This window comes from Haliaeetus albicilla, chromosome 21, assembly GCF_947461875.1.
Source record: "Haliaeetus albicilla chromosome 21, bHalAlb1.1, whole genome shotgun sequence".
In the NCBI taxonomy this organism is placed as follows: Eukaryota; Metazoa; Chordata; class Aves; order Accipitriformes; family Accipitridae; genus Haliaeetus; species Haliaeetus albicilla.
Genome location: NC_091503.1, coordinates 14,140,702 through 14,160,202, shown reverse-complemented (window position 1 = coordinate 14,160,202; position 19,501 = coordinate 14,140,702). Strand labels below are relative to the sequence as shown.

The following is a 19,501-nucleotide window of genomic DNA, read 5'->3' as shown; positions in this document are numbered from 1 at the left end:
ACTTCCAATAGGTGACAGCATTGAGTTTTAGTTCCTTTTGAAAGAAGTTCTTCCTCCCATAATTCTTTAACTGCTTTTAAAGAGATTTCCTGTGGCCTTTCACTGTGGCCTCACTGAAGCATTGTCATTATTGAGCTAACTGTCAGTTCCTCCATTCATCTTATTACTGTTCACATTATAAAACACCTAAGTAAAAAGATCCATTTGCTGTGTAGTTCACAATTACGACAGACACTGCATTAACAGACTTGGTGAACCCATCTGGGCTATCTTTAGCCTGTTCTATCATTCTGTTGACTATTTAAATCCTACACCACTTATTAAAAACAATGTGTCTTTATGACACCTTTAAAATTGATGAGTTTTCAGCAATATGGACTCTGCTACAGTCACTTAAGTATATTATCCACTACCACCATTGAGAAGTTCTACAATGAGTTTGAACATGAATTTGGGGAAAGACTTTTCCTCCTGAATGAACTAGAGATACAGAATAATAAGGACAAAACCTAAAGCTAGCAGAAGCTTTTAAAGTAGGTACAGATGCTGCAAGTGGAAATAGTTAATTATGGACACATACTATGCAACTGCCCATGTAACAGAGATCTGTGTAAGGTCACACATCTTGTGCATCTACGATTTAAACACCTATGACTTCTAAAACATATCTTTATTATTACAAATTTATAACATTAACTTCTGTGAAAGTGTTCCAGCAAGCCTGCAGAATGAAGTAAAACAAAAACCATTTCTCCCTCTCCAGATTAAAAAAACCATGCTTCAATATCTTACAGAGATTCTACCCAGAATAAAAAGAACATTATATAGAAGACCCTGAGAAATTTTAAGTGCCTTGCATAGTTCTTGGGCTTGGATAAGAATTGACTCTGAGATTCTACATATCTGCATTTTATTGGGGTGAAAAAAAAATGTATGCCAAAGACAAATCAGAATTGTCACAGGCATTGCTAGTTAAAACATGTAAAAAACCAAACCAGAACCAAAAATCCAGAAGTGCAGCAATGTTATCTTCAAAAAAACAATTAGAAAAAGCCATGACACACCAAAACTTCCCCCTTCAATGTCTTCACATAGAATTTAGGCTCTCACCCTTCAAATACCTTGTTAATATGAGGAATTTCTTGTAAACAGATGGTTTCTAAAAATGACAGTACCCATTAAACCTCAGAATTAAGAAAACCAGACACACTTACCAAAACATCTTAACGTGAATTAGTTCAATTAAAACCATTTAGCCTGAGGTAGCTGAAAACCTGAAAATTCTGTATTGCTGCTGATACACTAACCCCATGCCGCCCAAATGGTTTATATATTCACCAGTAACAGAAAACATGTAAAGAATACTCTCTTGTTCCACCAGAAAAACCACATCATCAGTTTGCAGCCATACCAGGAAAAGAAAGTTTAACATGAACTAATTTCTTAATTGGTTGTCTAGCATTACAAGCAAGTATAACACAGCAGCAGGGAACTACAACAGCACATATACCCTCAGGACTAATAAACATCTGGACTACATTAGCAAAACTGATTTTGCTTTCACCCGACCAGAAGATAGCGCTTGAAGACTGCACACTAATGCATACATTTTGTAAAAAAGTGAAGCGTTAACGTACAAACAATTTTTCTCCATCCCAACTCGTTTCCACTCTGGAGCCAGCAGCTTAAATTTAGTGTCATAGTAATACAATGAACTAGCATTAGTATGGACTTTAGACAATAATATTTATAAAATAAACTACCCAAATAATAATTTACTGCCTATTCATTATTTGATTTGTGTACTATTTCTACATTCTTAGATCCTGAATATAGGACAGGAACAAACTAAAGTTTCAAGAAATTAACTTTTTACTGTCCTCGCAGGTTTTAAGATGTTGTATAAACAGCATGAGCAACACATTCCTGGCAGATTTTTTTTTTTTTTTTTAAATATACCGCATCTTTGAAGTTACAGAAGGTTGGGGTTTTTTTTCCAAAATACAGCATGTACATGGAGCATATCTGTCAGTGACTCCCGTGCCAACTGTATATTTAACCAAGGAAACACAGGAAAAATAAATGTATTACATTCTGTTCTTCCACCAAATGGTCATGACAAACCAGATGTATAATTAAAGCCTTATTACACTTACATTTCTAAAATCATGAGAAGATCAAATAAGAAGCTTTAAGGATCTTAACATGGCTTTTTCTAAAAAGGATTTTACTGGGTTTCAACTTTTTGTGCACAGATATTTTAAAACGTACGAAGAATGAAATAAAAACATTCAGAGACTGTGTGAAATATAAATAGTTCAACGGTTTTGTTCAGACCTCTTCTGTTCTAGTGCGGTAAGATGTCACCAAAATAAGGATCTGGGGAAAAAAAAAGTGCAATGCTTTTTGAGGTCATTTATTTAATTTGTGCTTTCACTTTCTGTAAATCGAAAGCCACCTGTGCTGACCCCTAATTGCAGGTTTCCTCTAATTTTATCACTAGTGGAGTTGCTACCGGGTACTTATGTGCCTGCAGTACCTATGGCTCATGTACATACCTTGACCCCATTTTTTGAGATGTTACCTGCAGGCATTACCTGCAGGCAGCATGTTGCAGCCTCAGTAAAAAAAAAAAATGTGAAGTTTTCCTAAAATAGATTTTTTTCCATGATCTGCAAACCAGTCAATGATTTAAGTCTTTAAAAGCAGCTTTAAGTTCTCATTTCAAAACTATTACCAAACTGAGTGTAAAAATTATTCTGCAATATCCATTGCTCCACAACTTTGCTCATTTTTTTTTTCCCCTCGCAGTCTAACAGGCAGAGGTTTCTCATGGGAGTCACACATCTCTCACCTCCCTTCTGTAAGCCAGCCTCAGTCACTCCGCAATTCTGCCAGCCCTGTGCATCACTTATGTGACATTCAGCTAAAGGTTTTTACAAAAGCTATTGGTCAATCAGGAGATAATATAGTGCTGGTACTTTTTGCAGTAATAAAGAAAATTGTTAACAAGTGACCAACCTCAGGCTGAGTAGTTTTTCAGTGCGATTTTCCATGGTAAGTCAAACATCAGTCATTACACAGACTTGTTCATATACAGCATGTATATGAGCAAGATTAGATTAATAAAAAAGACCCTACAGATGTGCAACCAGGTGAATACAGTTACTGTATTCTTTCATCCATTATGTATCTTAGAGTGACTTTTCTCACAGGCTACAATAGCGAGGGAAGGCTGATCTATAGCCTCTGGACTCTCTGAAGGGCAGCAGACTTCCTTACCACCCTTAAACACCTTTGAACATTTTTTCCTGTGCACAGCGGGCCCTTGTCCTGTGCTACAGCCTGACCACCCACTGTTGCTTGTTGACCAAACACACAGTGCCTGGAGCCCGCACTGACACAACCAGGATAAGATTCCTTTCAAGGACACCGCATTGAGAATTTCAGTTTGTCTAGGCAAGAAATTAGGCGAGCAGGAGAAATTACCGAAAAATTAACCTGCTCAACAGATGAATGACTGCATTTTATTCTTTTTCTTGAATACTTTTTCTTTCTAACCTTACATTTATTAGGAATCTGACATTTTTAAATGATCAAGAAGAAAATGTTGTATTTCTAGCAGAGATATGAGTGCGGAAGATTAATATTGCTGCACTCTATGGAAAAAACATGTTTGGAATACATTTAAAAATGAATGCTTTTTTAAGTCTTAAGGCTAGTCTTTGTTATACTAAATATATTTAACCTGAAACTATTTTTCAGTTTACCACAAAAAGGGTAATTGGACTAATTATTTCTAGTGGTGGTGTAAGTATTTCACAGCCTAAGGGTAAGCCTTATTGTCAGTCCTGCAGGCCAAAAAATACCGAAGCAAGAGCCAAACACCTCAAGTTCAGCACATAAATAAAAATGACGTCATTTTACTAGCACTAGTAAAATGCACCAGCGGACATTAAGATCTTCAGCAATGTTGAAAACAACCTGCTTTTACTTAATTGCCCGAATAAGAACTTAAAAGACTGGAGCAGACACCAAGGTAAAATTCTGGCCACAGAAGAGTTTCACTTTATCTTCAATACTACTCATCTTTTCAATTTTGATTTTAAACTACCTCTGCTGCTTTTTAATTGCAATATTTACTGTCTTTATAATACTTTAAATATTATTTAAATTATTAAATAAGAATGCCCCCTGCACTTCTGAACGTGTCAGATTCTACTAAAAATTCTACATAACAGCAAAGTTACAGATACAGGTGGTAAAAGTGGAAAACAAACCCAGTGTCAGACTTTGTACTGATCAATTTTTATTCTTTTTTTTTTAATTAATAACCTATTAAGGGTTTGCTTGACATCTGCTGTCAAAAGGGTATTTCTGCTATGGACAGGGGATGTGGTTTAGACATGAAATGGCTCCCAGCTGCAAGAAGTCTTCTTCCAGATGTACAGTAAGCAAAGGCAATGGAAGAGAACCAGCTGCTAGGATAACAAATTGAAAAGGCCCTTTTGACACAAGCCTTGCTGGCCTGTCTGATCTAACAAAGATGGATCATTCATTGCAAGGTGAATAGAATCTCAGTGTGGCACAGAAGAAAGAGCAACATGGTCTAAGCATCCATCTCCCTCCTTCACGCTACATACAGCTGCTGTTACTCTGGCAGAGAAAAACCCTGCAGTTTTTTTTACAATATATGGAGAGCTGTGCATCATACTCTTGAGTACTGCAAAAATCGTATTTTTTTTCCAGCAATAAGAACTACAATAAAAATCATAATGACTGAACTAGTATACTCCCCTTTCAAGAGCTGTTGCCATGCTGGGAACTTTAACGGGTCATATATTATATATTTTGCAACCTGAAGTACAGCAGAAAGATCACACACAACTGTGTTAGCGTTTTCATTTACAGTTTTAGTTTGTAAAGGGTATTAACAGATAGATTATTTGCAATAATGTTACATAATATCTCAGAAAGACCTGTTAAGAAATGAAGACTTTTTCAGTCAGTTTGATGATAACTGGATTAGAGTCCCTATCCATTTTAGCTCAAAGGATCATGAAACCTACTAAGCCACTATTAAAGTCTAAGCAAATAACCACTGGCCACACAGAAAACAGTCTTAACCTCCATAGCTTCTTTCCCTGATACTCATATTAAGAATCCCATTGCCTAACTCATTTTGGCTATCTGCCCAGTGCCCCAGGCAAATTTTAAACTAAACCTCATTTATTTACATTTATTTTCATGTCATTTTTACATCATTATATCCCCCATGTTTCCTGTACTCCAACAAGTCTGGGAAGCATAAACCATAGCGAAAAACTACAATTACACCCTAATAATAGGGGAATTGCCAAGTAAAGTTAAAAATTACAAATATGTAAAAACTTAATTGAAGGAAACCATTTACTATCCAGGTTTGAAAGTCACTATCCAGGTTTGAAAGTCACTATCCAGGTTTGAAAGTCACTATCCAGGTTTGAAAGTCACTATCCAGGTTTGAAAGTCCCCAGATTTTTACAAATCATAAGTTCAAAGTTCAGAAGCAGCAATTCAGACTTTAGCAAATACAAGGCATAAAATACCAGCAGAATTCAATTTATCATTCAACTATCTCTTGCTAGAGATTTAAGAAAGTTTTGAGTGAGCATAGTGCTCTTCCATGTTAAGCTTTATATTCATAGCCTTCAAAAAATGCTCTTTTCCCTGTCTATTCAGTCTCATGCATTTCCCTCTCTCTGACATATCTACATAGTAACCGCAGCAAACGGACTCTGCCTACTTCATATCCTTCCAGTGGGCAGCAACAGTGTGATGTGACCAGATTTATAAAAGGAATCCATCAATGCTTCAGGAAATAACTTCACAATCATAAAAAAAAGTTTCGAAAACAATAAGAAAGCACAACTGCCTATTCCATTAGTAAGGCAGATACATTAAACAAAACATAAAAAGTTAATACACACATATATTTCCAGGCATTCCATATGTCAGCAGAGCTAGAGCTCTAGTCAGCTGCACATAGGTCCCGTATCTACAGCTGCACCTTTAATGGAAGAATCTGACCATCAGAGAAGCAGGAGAACACCTTAATGTAAGGACACAAGCATGGGAGCTTTATGATTTGGACATCCCCTGTACTGCCTCATGCTTCTACTAAGACTTCGGCTATGCTGTTTGGTCTCTTTGTCCTGGCTGCTCATACTTCAGAGTACTTCAGAGCAGGAGAAGTTTTGAGCTGCTGTCATATTCACTCACTCCGTAAAACAGGTGGGCTTGGATTCCAACAGTTTCTCATAATATGAGCATCACGTGCCTGCATATTTTTTTTTAACCTCAAAATCTGCTATGGCTATACAGAGCAAGAGATAAGATAGGCTAAAGGCAATGATGGGTAACAACAGCCGTAACTGAGCATGTAAGGAAACATTAATCTACATAATTCAAGACTAATCAGCAAACCAACAGGGTTGTTTAAACTGCGGGGAAGCAGTACATTAATACGCATACAGAGATATTCAAGGGAAATACACTCCAAAATGCTGCTGTAACGTACTTCATACACAGGACTTGAGAAAATTCCCCATCCTACTTGTACCCATTGAAATAAATGCAACCAATTAACTAATGATCAGATTACCACATCTTTTACGATTAATAATTGTCTATTAAAATCAAAGGAAACATCCAATTGAATAATTTGCTGTTGGTAGTTGTCAGCCTTTAAGTCACACCGCCAGATTATCTGACAAAGCTTAGCACAGCTTGATTCACCTTTCAGTTTTTGGAAATAATATTAACACAAGTTGGATTAACTGAAAACAGACAGTATTTGAAACACATAGGACTTCTGCTAACCCCTGAAACAAATTCCAGGAGAGCACTCCAAGACCATTACAACCCTGTAAACTTGCCAGAGTTTCTTCTTTAAGCCTGCAGAGATTGTACTATGCTATGATACTTCACAGTTTTAGGATGTGCTTACAACTGCCGAGTATTTCTACAAAAAGGAGTTAATCTCTAGTAATATCCAAGCACAGTGGCTTTTTTTTTTCTTTTAAACTTTTCATGTGATAGTACTACTGTGAGTGAAGGAGTCACACTCAGATCAAAAATATATACTTAGATATAAAACCAAAATAAACATGTATTTAAATACATCTCTAATACACAATTTTCTGATAGCACCTTCAGCCACCTCAGCATGTATATTAGCTTGCACTTTTCAACTATGCTTAGAAGGGCCTTTAAAGTATAGTTATTAATAAAGGCAATCATCAGACAAAGATAAAGAACCTACAAAGGAGGTAGAAAAGTAGATTTACTTCTTGTCAATATTGGGAATTTGTCCTGAGTGCCATTACTAGTGGCCTGGATGAGATTATGTGTCACTAAATCTCTTAAAGAAGACAGAAGAAGATGCTATTTCTAAAAAAGAAAATGAAATTATTTAAGTTGTAATGACTAAAGGGTCAGCCCCCTAGCAGTGTGGAGACAACTGGAACAATTCTGTCCCAGAGTACACTGTTGGCTTGTCATATCAGTGACTGAATTTGGAGTAAGTTCTCCTTAGAATTCACTTAGGTTTGGTTTTTAGCTTGTTTAGCAAAAAATGGCAATGATGACCTTCCCATCCTGAACACATCATGGCCAGCAAACAAATTCTTTGAGAATTACTGTTTGACAATCAGCTACAAAAATCCTGTCCAGAATGCCTAATAGAGTTTTCAAAAAAGACTTTTCTAGGTAAGAAAAGCAAAGGCTCTCGTCTAATTCCAAATCCATTTCATGTAGTAAAATTCACGTGCAATAACTCAGAGCACAGCTCTGCTTTGAAAACTAATAAAATAGCAGCAAAATGTTTTGGCACAAATTCAGTGGAAAAATTGTGCACAAATGCAAAAATAGATGCAGTCTGCTACTGAGGTTTAAGTTTACTATGCTGAAAAGTTTTGACTCAGTTTGAACCAACAGATTCACAGTCAGCAGAAGAAATAAGCTAAGAATAGCCAGAAATTGTTGGTATGTTCAAGGTGGAACTGTAATTGCTGGCTGCTTATTGCAGCATATGCAGACTACCATCAGCTAGAAACAATGTCTATTATCCCTGTTGAAAAGGGAAACCTAGAAAAAGTTTTAATGCCCTTTTCATTAGAGTATCAGCCTTATGACCCACCTCTTCCTCCAAATGCTTGATATACAAAATAAAACATGCTTCCAAAAAAGATTAAGTGGAGTACTTTAATGTTTGAAAATTTATTACTATTTTCTCTTAAAAATAGCCTGTGAATTTAGGAACATACAAACCACATTTCTAACTTGATTAGATTCCTCAGTCTTGCATAACCGATTTGATATCTATGAGTAAAAACCCCACACTTTTCCTGTTTGAAAAGCATACATCTATTAAAGTAGATTAAAATACATTCCATGTCTCTGATCACAATCAGCATTGTAACTACTTGGCAGTTAAAACCAATTCTTCTAAGTTTTCTTTTTTCCTTCTCCCATCTAGTATATGCCAAAATTAAAGATCTATGGAAAGGAAAAATCACTTTTAGCAACCTTCCTTTGTCCTACTAGATGCTAAGTGAAAAATTCCATCAACTAGGATCAATTCTTGAGTATTTTACAATTGTAAAAAAATCTACAACGTACAAAAACTACATCAGTAAGGACCACATAAAAGGCTAGAAGAAAACTATTGAAATTTGATGAGCTTTTTAATAAAAGTGATAATATATTAGTATTTGTTTCATACATGCACTAAATATTAACTAATACATGCATTTACTGGACATTCAAGTTATTTAAATTCCCTCTTCTGTGAGCCAAACAAAGCTGCTAACATAATAGCCCCTTTGATATTAAGGCTGAGGTAAGCAGATTTGTTGCAAGAAAAACACCAAACAGGTTGAGATTTTCAAGACAAGCCTAGGAATTTATAGACACATTTTCCATTCATTTACTGGAGCCTGCATATCAGAATTATATAGACTACTAAAAAAAGCGTTGAGCACTTAGTATCTTCGTGCCCCTATTTTTCTTGCTAAGAAGCCGAGAGATGGCTATATAACATTTTGCAAGCGAGAGGGAGAAAAAGAAAGTTTAGAATTGTTAACCATGGCTGTTTTTACAAGCGAGTTTTGCTCCTGATAGCTGTATGTTGCAGGGGTGGTGGTCGTGGTGTCTCAGGGTTTTGACGAGGAGGGAAAATGGGGAGGTTTTGGAAACATTCTGAATTTTGACCAAGAGGCCAAGAAACTAACCTGGTGTTCCAGCAGGTCCCACAGCACTTCACACCGTGTTGTAGATCAAAGACAGTCTGTGCATGCTTTAAGCTAAACTTACTGACATCACTGTCATATGTGATGCACCCTGTGAACTCTATACCTGATATTGTAACCTCTGCTAAGGAGAGTTGAAGCCTCCTGCAGCAATTTTACAGCACATTTCTGCAGCAGATCCAACTTAGTAAAATTTTTATGGTTTCTCAGAATAGAACACCTTATTTGGTTTGGTACACACATGCACTAACACTAAATATGGAAGTTACCTATAAGCCAAGAGAGACCAGATTCCCATATGCCTACTCATTTCAGAAATAGCAGCAAACTCCATAAGACTTCTTGAGAAACAAGACACTACTTGCCATTTTCTAGTTTGAAAATCCAGTTTTCAGATTTTACTACTAGAAATGCCAGGCCCGTAGCCTCCCACCTATTCCCTTTTGAAAATACACTAATGTGATGGATCATGTAAACTGATAGCTAAGCTGCTGCCACCCCTGAAAGCAAGAACTAAGCATTCGTATTGGTCTTAATATAACATTGTCTATATATCCCATTTGTTTAGCTCACAGGTCTGCGCTCGAACAGTATAATCTAAATTTTGAAACTGCACACGAACAAAGAACATGAGAACACCATATTATCATTCACTGCATATCAAGAGATTACACATTATTCCACTATGCACCAGTGCCCTGCATATCCACATACTAACGGCATATCTTGTGCTAAAGAAATCTAATGGCAGATTCAGACAACAGTCCAAACTTCATGTAACCTCAAAGAATTATTTTGAGAGGACAGTAAACTTTAGATAGATGATTGATATTTAATGCTTTTCCCATGTAAAGAGCTTAAAAGTTGTAAGTTAAACACAAAGAAAACTCCAACTGCTGTTTTGTTTTTATAATAAAGAAAAAAAAATACAAGTCAGTATTCAACTTTGTAAAAAGCTATCAAAATTGATGCGAAAAACCCCCAAATATCATTTGTACACTAAAACTTGTCAAATAAAAGGCAATGCCAAATTCCTAAGTGTCAAATATATATATATATACAAAAATATATTCTTGCCTTTTTGTTCTTTAACATAGCTCTCTTTACAGTTGTGCATGAGCTGCAGAATCCACTGATGTTGAGCACCAATGCACTGCCAAGCAGGGTCCCCAGGCGCATGAAGATCAGAAAGATATCTGTAAAACCCAGTCCAAAAATCACAGCTCTGACTTGACACACTGAAGGCCTCGTTAAAACAGACCAAAGATGTATGAAGAAATATTTTTTTTTTTTTTTACATAATTTTAAAAATTCAAGAATAGTTGTTAAGATACACTCATACCCAATGCAAATGCAAGTCTTGGCATTCTCCCCTCCTCATTTAGTGAGGCAAAATTCATCAAAAAAACTTGTAGAAATAAACAAAACCGTATATATTATCACATTAATATGTATTTTCAGTTGTGCATCTACTAAAGTACTTGGGAAACCAAGCTCTTTATCTGTCAAGGTTGCTGTTCAGTACTTCATGTTTCACTTGGAATCAGTGATGACATCTCAAGAACATGAAGTATGGTATTTTTCTTCCCACTTTACATGTCCTGATTGTATCATCATGTAACCTTAACAAGTAAATACAGAAGGAATTAATTTTTGGCAGCTCATTAATTTTAGCACAAACAAGCACAAACAATATAAAACAAACTCCTGGGTTTGTTTTTTGCATTAGGATGAGCACACACAGTCTGGGGAAAACAAAACAAAAAAAAAGTGGGAGGCAGGGAGAGATAATAAAAATAATTAGGGCTTCTAATATGCGGAAGCAAAACACCCTCTGTCTTTAGGCAGAGAGGAGTATTAGAAGCCAGCTGTTGTGATTTCAAAGAGAACACAGAAGTAATACAATCTAACGTATGGTATTCAAGACTATCTGATGACAGTACTTTCAAAAGAGTATTTTCAAAAAAGCAGTAGCTGCTCTACTATTTAATGTGCTTCATTACATTCTGTATTAATGAGGCTTGGGACAGATTAAAAAGTTCAGGATGCTCAAGGTGAAGTACATTGATTTAGTATCTTAAGTAGTGCAGGGAATGTTTAACTCCTCCACAAAAGCTGTATTACTACAATAATACCTAATGTTAATTAGGACTCTGTTGCAAAATTCTGTCTTTGAGAACTGTCTACAGTTGAACAAAAACCAAACTGTCAAAGTAGGATTGGTTGGATGGATGAGAACATTGCACAACCAACCATTTTGACAGGGTGACATTTATAAATTATAAGCTCAAAGCCTTCCTCGGTGTTAAGGGGGACTTTAGTCTTTGCTTAGGCACAAAATAAAATAAAATTACCACTAGTCTTGGAAAAAAATACATCTACTTGGCTGTTAAGTGATATGGTAAACTGTTTCTGAACAGTATAAAATAACTATTAGTGTGAATACCATAATAAAATGAGAGGACAATATGAATTGAAGCCTAATTATGGAGATAAACACTGAATACCTGAGGGGGAAAACCACAGTATTTCAGGTCTTACTCAGCCTTAGACACTGGAGACACACAAAACAAACATATCAAGGAAAAAAACCCTCATAAAAAAAAAGCAGGTTTTATGCAAATAATTTTAAAACTAGGATTTTGTTTATTTGCTCTTATCTGAAGTGCTCTGAAGAAAACTTTCTTCACACCTTGCCTCCAAAAAATTTACACTAGTATAACCACATTAGCATATCTAGAGTAGTAAAACTAATTTAATCGCTTTGTATGCTGGGATTCTGTTAATACATTAGAACTAAATTATTCCATATTTGTCCACCCCCTGTTCTTCTTCATTATACTGTTCTACATGCGGAATACATTTGGTAGTTACATTAGCACAGTCCGCTTTAACATAGGCTGGGATATTTTTAAAGATTAAATGCTTCAAGGTAAGGGGCTAGAGAAAAACTAAAAAAACCCCTACACCAGAATCAAACACATATACAACTCTGATTCTTCCTTAGAACTGGTCATAAGACTTGGTTAGATAAAGAAGCTGCTCTTTAAGGTTTTCAAGATTGACCTAGAAAGGAAACAGTAGTGCCTTCTTCAGAGACACAAAACTTAAAACACAGTTCCAATAAATAGGCAATATTTTATGTAGCACCCAGACGAATGAGAAGCACTCTGCATAAACGTATACTGGTCATTGTCTTCATAAACTAACATAACAAAGGGACCCAAGATATCAATACTGTACTTTTTCCTATGCGACTGGGCCTGGTGAGCATACAACACATCGAAGACCTCATGCAGGTGTCAAAATTTTAAGAATGCTTCTCACACAGTGCATTTGGTCTACATCTTTTAAGGTAACTGAAAAAAGCACTGAGAATGTCAAGCCACACTAGGAACCCTAGTAACTGTCCTGGTTTCAGCTGGGATAGAGTTAATTTTCTTCTTAGTAGCTAGTACAGTGTGTTTTGGATTTAGTGTGAGAATAATGTTGATAACACACTGATGTTTTAGTTGTTGCTAAGTAGCACTTATCCCAAGTTAAGGATTTTTCAGTTTCCCATGCTCTGCCAGCAAGCAGGTGTAACAAGAAGCTGGGAGGGAGCATGGCCAGGACAGCTGACCCCAACTAGCCAAAGGGATATTCCATACCATAGAATGTCATGCTCTGTGTATAAACTGGGGGGAGTTGGCCAGGAGGCACGGACCGCTGCTCAGGCATTGGTCAGTGGGTGGTGAGCAATTGCATTGTGCATCACTTGTCTTTTCTTGGTGGGTTCTTTGGTTTGGGGTTTTTGGAGGGTGGTGGTGTTTTTAATTTTTTTTTTTTTATTTTATTGTATTCCTTTTCATTACAATTATTATTATTATTGTTAGTATTACATTTTATTCTACCTTAGTTATTAAATCAATCTTATTTCAACCCACGAGTTTTACTCCCCCCCTGCCCCGATTCTCCTCCCCATCTCACTGAAGGGGGTGGGGAGTAAGCAAGTGGCTGCATGGTGCCTAGTTGCTGGCTGGGCTTAAACCACAACCGTAATGTCCAAAACTCAAAAGCTTTCTAAGTAAAGCCATCAAATATTCCAGAGCACTCTAAAGTTTGGCTCCAAGGACTTTAAAGCACGTTAAGGTCTACCAGTAGAAGAAGGTCCAACCGACTCAGGTCAGCATGCCTACAACAGACTTCAACATCGGCTTTGTGAATGACAGAAAACCTAGGAATTTCAATGAAAACTGGGGAACTGGTTCGCATTCATGAAATACAAAGGAACCACATTACTTAGACTGAATAGTAAAAGAGCCAACCCCAAATTTAAACAACAGTCTGGATTAAAACCTATTATCTGACTCAGGATAATTCCATTTCAACACCAAGTCAAGCTGAAGTGTAAGACAAGTTAATAAGGAATCTACTTTGACACAGATCTGCAACCTGTGAGTGATCATTTCAGATGCAGCTTGCAATATGATGGTTTAGAGGAAGCAGCAGAATCTAAACATGCGTTAAAGATTTTAAAAATTTAAATTCAAATCTCAATTATCCTTCATTAAATTATTCTCATTCAAGAACTGTTTTTCAATCATTCAATAAAGAATCAAGTACCAATCCATTGCCATTATTTATATAATCACAAAATCTCAAAATACTCTACTTACAGCCTTAAAATTAGTATTTAGACCATAGTAAAAATATTTACTACCCTATTTAGGAAACAGATTTAAGTACACATCTAACACCATATGTCTGATGAAGACACTAGTCAAATGATTACCTTATGTAACGTTTCTGATCATGCAACGTTGATGGAGTTTCAAGCAGCTTATCTAACAGAAGTTCTCTTAGAGCTTCAATTCTGGTTTCAACTTCAGCATAATCTAGAAGTAGGGAGAGGAAATAAACCCAGTGTGTGCCTTCAGCAGCGGTATGAATGGAAAATTATGTTATTTTTCTAGGACACCAGACACTTCTGGAGTTAATGTGGAAATCAATATAACTCATTTTATAACAAGCCACATCTGAAAATTTTGTATACAACAGTTCTACAACAACAGAAAATTGGACTTTGAAGTCTTTCCAACAACATGCCAGTGAGAGATACCCAAAGTCACATTTTAAGTACTGTAACTCTTATGTACAGTAATACCAAGCCTTAATAAATAAAATTGGCTGTGATTTCACATTTTGTAATATTTACCTCACTCAAAAAACTTGCCAGAAATATTGCTTAGAGTAATTGGTTCCTATAAATCTGTAATTTTAATGGATTAAAATCCATATAAAAGCCACATAAAGCTCTTTAGACTACTATGTGCTTTAAAGTCTTTAAGGTAAAAAAAAAGAAAAAGAAGCAAATAACAGAACCCGTATCTTACATTTTTTGAATACCTGAACCTCTGTCTTTCCAAAGAGTGACTTGGCTTTTTCGTAGTCATTAATAACCACATCATAATCTCCCTTAAAAAAACACAAAAAAATCCAAACATTTATATTTGTCAATAAAAAGTTAACAGGCTAATTTCAGCAAACAGAAAAGTATTTTTAAAGGATTATACCTTCTGGATATTTCTTTCAATATTCAAGGGAAGGTTGAAAAGAAATTTAAAACGCTGAAGGACATTAAGCGCGTTTCTCGTTGAATCAGCTTTGTCCTTGCGACCCAGCACTTCTTGGAATAAGGTATCTGCTGTGTTACTGGCTCCTATTTAAAAAGGATGAAAATAAGAAAAAGTAGAGTAAGTAATCAGTTCAAATGACATACAGATTTTCCTCCTTTTAATGAGTCATTCAAGTTTTTTAGAGCAAGTGAGTAATTATTGCTAAATTTTTATACTTATTTTGTTCAACTGTGTTAACATTTTAAAACTGATGAAATACTATTTCAAAGTGAACCACTTAGCATTTTAATGTGGTAAGACCCCTGTGCAATTAAAAACAATCACTCTTTCCTATTTCAAATGCTTAACTTTGTTGCAGATATTTTATAGTTTGCTTTGGCTCCAGGTCTACATTTTACAACTAAATTATGCATCTCAGGATACGGAAAATCATAGCAAGTTTTCTTTTTAGAAAAGTGTAATTTCATTATGTTAATTAATGCCATAGCTTTAAGAGTTATCACTGGGTTTTGCAAACAATTTTTTTGTGTTTTCAAACTAAGTCTTTAAAATTATTACAAAATTTGATATTTAAGCGAGTCACTTCAAAGTACCAAAGATTAAATCAGAGACAATGGTATGACTGAAAGAAGTTTAACTAGCTGGTCACTGTAACAGAATGAATACAAATTGTCTTCACATTGCATTAAAAGTCTTACTGGCTTCATCACATACAGAATCAAGCCTTAGTCAACAATTTCATGCAATTAAGTTTCTATACCATCTGTGAATATTCTTCAATAAATACATTAAATATAGCCTTAAAACCTTTTCTATCCAGAGTAAAAAGCATTCTATTTTGTAACAAGGATTATTTCCCAACACAGAATAACAGAATTTCATTTATAGTAGGGAAGATTTACATTGCATGTGAATATTTGCATTTTTCAGCTCAAGACTTATTTTTAATTAACAAAAAAAAAAGTGGAACTGTTTTAGCCTTTTTGATCATTGCATGTAGAAGTTTCTACATTATCTGGTCTAGTGACTATACTTTAAGCAAAGATGAAAAAAATTACATCAGTCTCGCTGGGTGGCTTGCATGCCATTTTCTCTAGTCAACACTGTGGGTGGCCTGCTCATGTTAAAAGTAGTCTTTGTAAAATAATTGCTATATCTAAATAATGTTTAAACTTTGTTGAAATTTTGAAGCCTTGATGTAAAAAAAGTTTTGTCAAGATAGCTATTTCTACTGCATACTATTTAGCATAGAATACTTTAATCCATTAAGGAGAAATGCACAATGAAAAGAGCTAGCTGGACATTTAAATACAGACCACTGATAAAGTATGATTTTTCTCCTGAGGTTATAATAAATGCTTGTTTTGTAAATCTTTCTAGTAACATTTGTTTTGTTTGAATTCATATGTTTCTCGTCCATTCTTTTAACAGCCAAGAAGCAATGAACTATATCTAGGAATTAAAGTTCTAGTCACAAAGCATTTTTAATTCAATGCAAATGTTTTTAAAAAGTAATTGACAACTGCAGGAAGAACACAGTGATTTCTGTCTTTAGTTTAAAACTACATGCCTTCATCTCTTTTTGAATTAATTTGCTGTAGAAATCTTCAATTCAAGTAAATTACTTTTTTTTCTATGGGCACTTTTTCTGTTTTACATAGAAATTGAAATATATCAAGTTACTTATTAGTTAATGAAATTAAATAATTCATGCAAACCAGGTCTGTCTTTTTAGACATAAAAATATTGTAAAATTTATTGCCTTCTCACCCCTCCAAATCCTTTCTATATTAACAACCTTTATCCCTTGATTAATGATGAATAATCAAAACCTAAATAATCCATGGATAAAGATTCAGGTCCTATATTAACTAATTATCATTTCAAAATAGATTATTCATCTACTGTGTGCAGTTTTTTTTAACTTCAAAATAAAGTGCTAGTTATCTAACAGTTGTCTTTCACAGAGCCTGACAAAAACATCACATAATGCAATTTGATTGACTCCTTTGAGATGCAACTCCTCATTAAATTCATTATAGCACACCATGTTTTTATAAATATATATTTAATAGCTTGTTTAGCAATTAAATTTAGCAATTTCGCAAAACCTCCAACATTTATAATTCCACCTATAACACCAAATTGTGCTTCTACTATTCCATGCCATTTCAATCCAATAATTTGGCACGCTCTTAACTTACATTCAGACGCTGTGGAAAACATCCTTATTCTTAGGACTTTGTCATCAAGCTCACAACACCATTTTTCTCTCAAAATATGCACCTACAAGTCCATAAAATGTGAAATTTGACTAAAGATTTGAAGTAATTTTTGAAAGCAGGCCCTGTTACTCATGGATTATGGAAGCTTTTCAATGGTCAGACAAGAAACAAAGCTTTGATCCTAAACCACTTTGCATAATATTATTTACTCTTTTTAAACCGTTGTATTCTTACTTCCCTGCCTCCCACCCATCATGACTTGCAAAGTACCAGGAGGAAAAGCAGCCAATTCTTTTCACAGCAGAGCCAAACTTAATACCACTCTGAAGTGCCTGGCACAAGCTCCTCTACAGATACAGCTTGAAAAAGACAGTCTTCATTATCTGCATACAGATTTCAGCCACCATTTATCAAATGAAACAGCAATTATATACATATACTATATATAACTATATATATCTATATATAGATTTGTCTCATAGTAGTATGTGTAGGAAAATGTCACAGACCTAAATTTTTGCTTTTTTATTTAAAACCTGTCACACAATTTTGTCAAATGGAAAGTGCTCTTCAAGGAATCTGTGCTTGGTGCATGACGCAGATAAATACAGAGCACAGAGCACTGAGGATTGCACTGGCAAGTTTCAGCAAATGCTTTTTTCTCCTGCCCTATATGTATCAAATATTCTGCACATACAGACACACACTATAGTCTTTATATAGTGTGCATGAGTTTTTTAAAGGTTTCTGGGTTTTTTGGCGATTTTTGGGTTTGGCAGTTTTTTTGCATTCCAGGCAACAAGATGAGGGAATAACAATGTTCAAACTACACCTTTATTGTGAGCATTAATGAATTTCTACTGAAAAGAGCTGGAGCTGTTCACAAAACCCCCTGCTTTCTTTGTGCTCCCCACACAAACACACATACAGTCACCGCTTTCTTCATACAAGACAAGAAAAACAGTGAACTTCCATGTCACTTTCTTGATTTCATAAAATACACTCAGACTTTCCAACACTGAGTCAGCTATCTGCATGTCATTACTGCTTATTGATACAGCACTAAGGGAAACATCCCTTCCTCCGTGAAAAAAATCACAATGAAACAAAGTAAAATTATCTTGGCAGAAGTCCCAGAATTAAAAAAAAAAGTAACTTTTTTGATCTGATGAAACACATACCAAACTGCAGTAAATTCAAGCCATCTCTCTCAATGCAACCTTACAGCTAATACAGAGAAACAGAAGAGTACTGACAGCTTTTCCAAGTTTCTAAAAAGAATGCTAATTCCAAGTAGTCTAAATGGCAGCACAGTGAAAAAGATTCTGTTAATTGACCTTGTTATATTGCAAACAGCTTGTTATTTGTTGTTTTGGTTTTTTTTTTCTTCCTCTTTTGCTCCAAGTTCTTACAATCCTGGTATTTAGCTTCACTCAACCTTCTACAGTTCTGTCTATCCATATAGCTTCTCTGTGTTCTTTGTCCACTCAAAATTGAGATGCCACCAAAATTAATTTAAAGTAAATGCTTTAGAACATCTTTATTTTGATATTTATTCTCTTTGTTATCACAAACACTGCTGAAAGTCATGGCAAAAGCTGCTACTTTTTTCAAAAGGTGTACTATCACACCCTAAAATCACTACTATCAAACAGGAAAAGGCAAAAGGGACTGTACTGTTTTCAACTTTCTACCATATTCATAGGAAGATATTAAAGCTTGTTAGAAAGTCTAAAGTCCATAAATAGTTGCTGCTGGAAGGACAAAACTTACTGTTCAGTACATTCTCCAGTTTTTGCGTCATGGATCCTTCTACTTTTTCCGTTCCATCCGCTTCCAGTTTTTGATGAATTGCTGGAATAAAGTGTCCAGTTAAAATGCAGAACATTTTAATAGGTGGGAATACACAACATCAAAGTGACACTTTTAAACATTTTTTAAATTAAAAATAAAGTGTTATATTTCTTGTTAGATGTAAAAAAAATACAAACATGCTTCATGGCAGCAGGGTCTAGTGGAAGACAGGGCTTAGAGCCAGACATTGCAGAATTTTAACCATTACTCTGACACAGACTTCCTGTATCTTCTTGAACAAGACAGTAATGCTCAAGGAAAAAAAAAACAAACATGTGGAGAGAATAATGCTAATTAGCTATCTTGTAGTACAAGTGTTAATTCAATTTAGTATTTTGAAAAGTATAATTTAAGCATAAAATACTTTTGCTTTGTAAGGTAAAGTTTTTACACTAATCTCACCAAAAAGGAATTACCAACAATTAAAGGGTAGAAAAAGAATTTGGATGACCCCAAAATCGAGAGTTAGAGCACTCCCCCACCAGTTGTTTTCATCTATAAAAATGCAGTCTCA

The 19,501-nt window shown here is 35.2% G+C and overlaps 1 protein-coding gene across 2 annotated transcripts in view; it reads right to left on the bottom strand.

The window, feature by feature from the left end:
- EXOC2 (exocyst complex component 2) overlaps window positions 1-19,501 on the bottom strand; it is a 137,298-nt gene that overhangs the window by 67,309 nt on the left and 50,488 nt on the right. For both annotated transcript variants that reach the window (XM_069808981.1, XM_069808982.1), the window contains exons 7-11: window positions 18,907-18,987; window positions 14,846-14,991; window positions 14,666-14,747; window positions 14,065-14,167; window positions 10,368-10,486 (exon numbers count right to left, since the gene is read on the bottom strand). In XM_069808981.1, coding sequence (XP_069665082.1) covers window positions 10,368-10,486; window positions 14,065-14,167; window positions 14,666-14,747; window positions 14,846-14,991; window positions 18,907-18,987 — 531 coding nt within the window. The remainder of the gene's footprint in view (window positions 1-10,367; window positions 10,487-14,064; window positions 14,168-14,665; window positions 14,748-14,845; window positions 14,992-18,906; window positions 18,988-19,501) is intronic.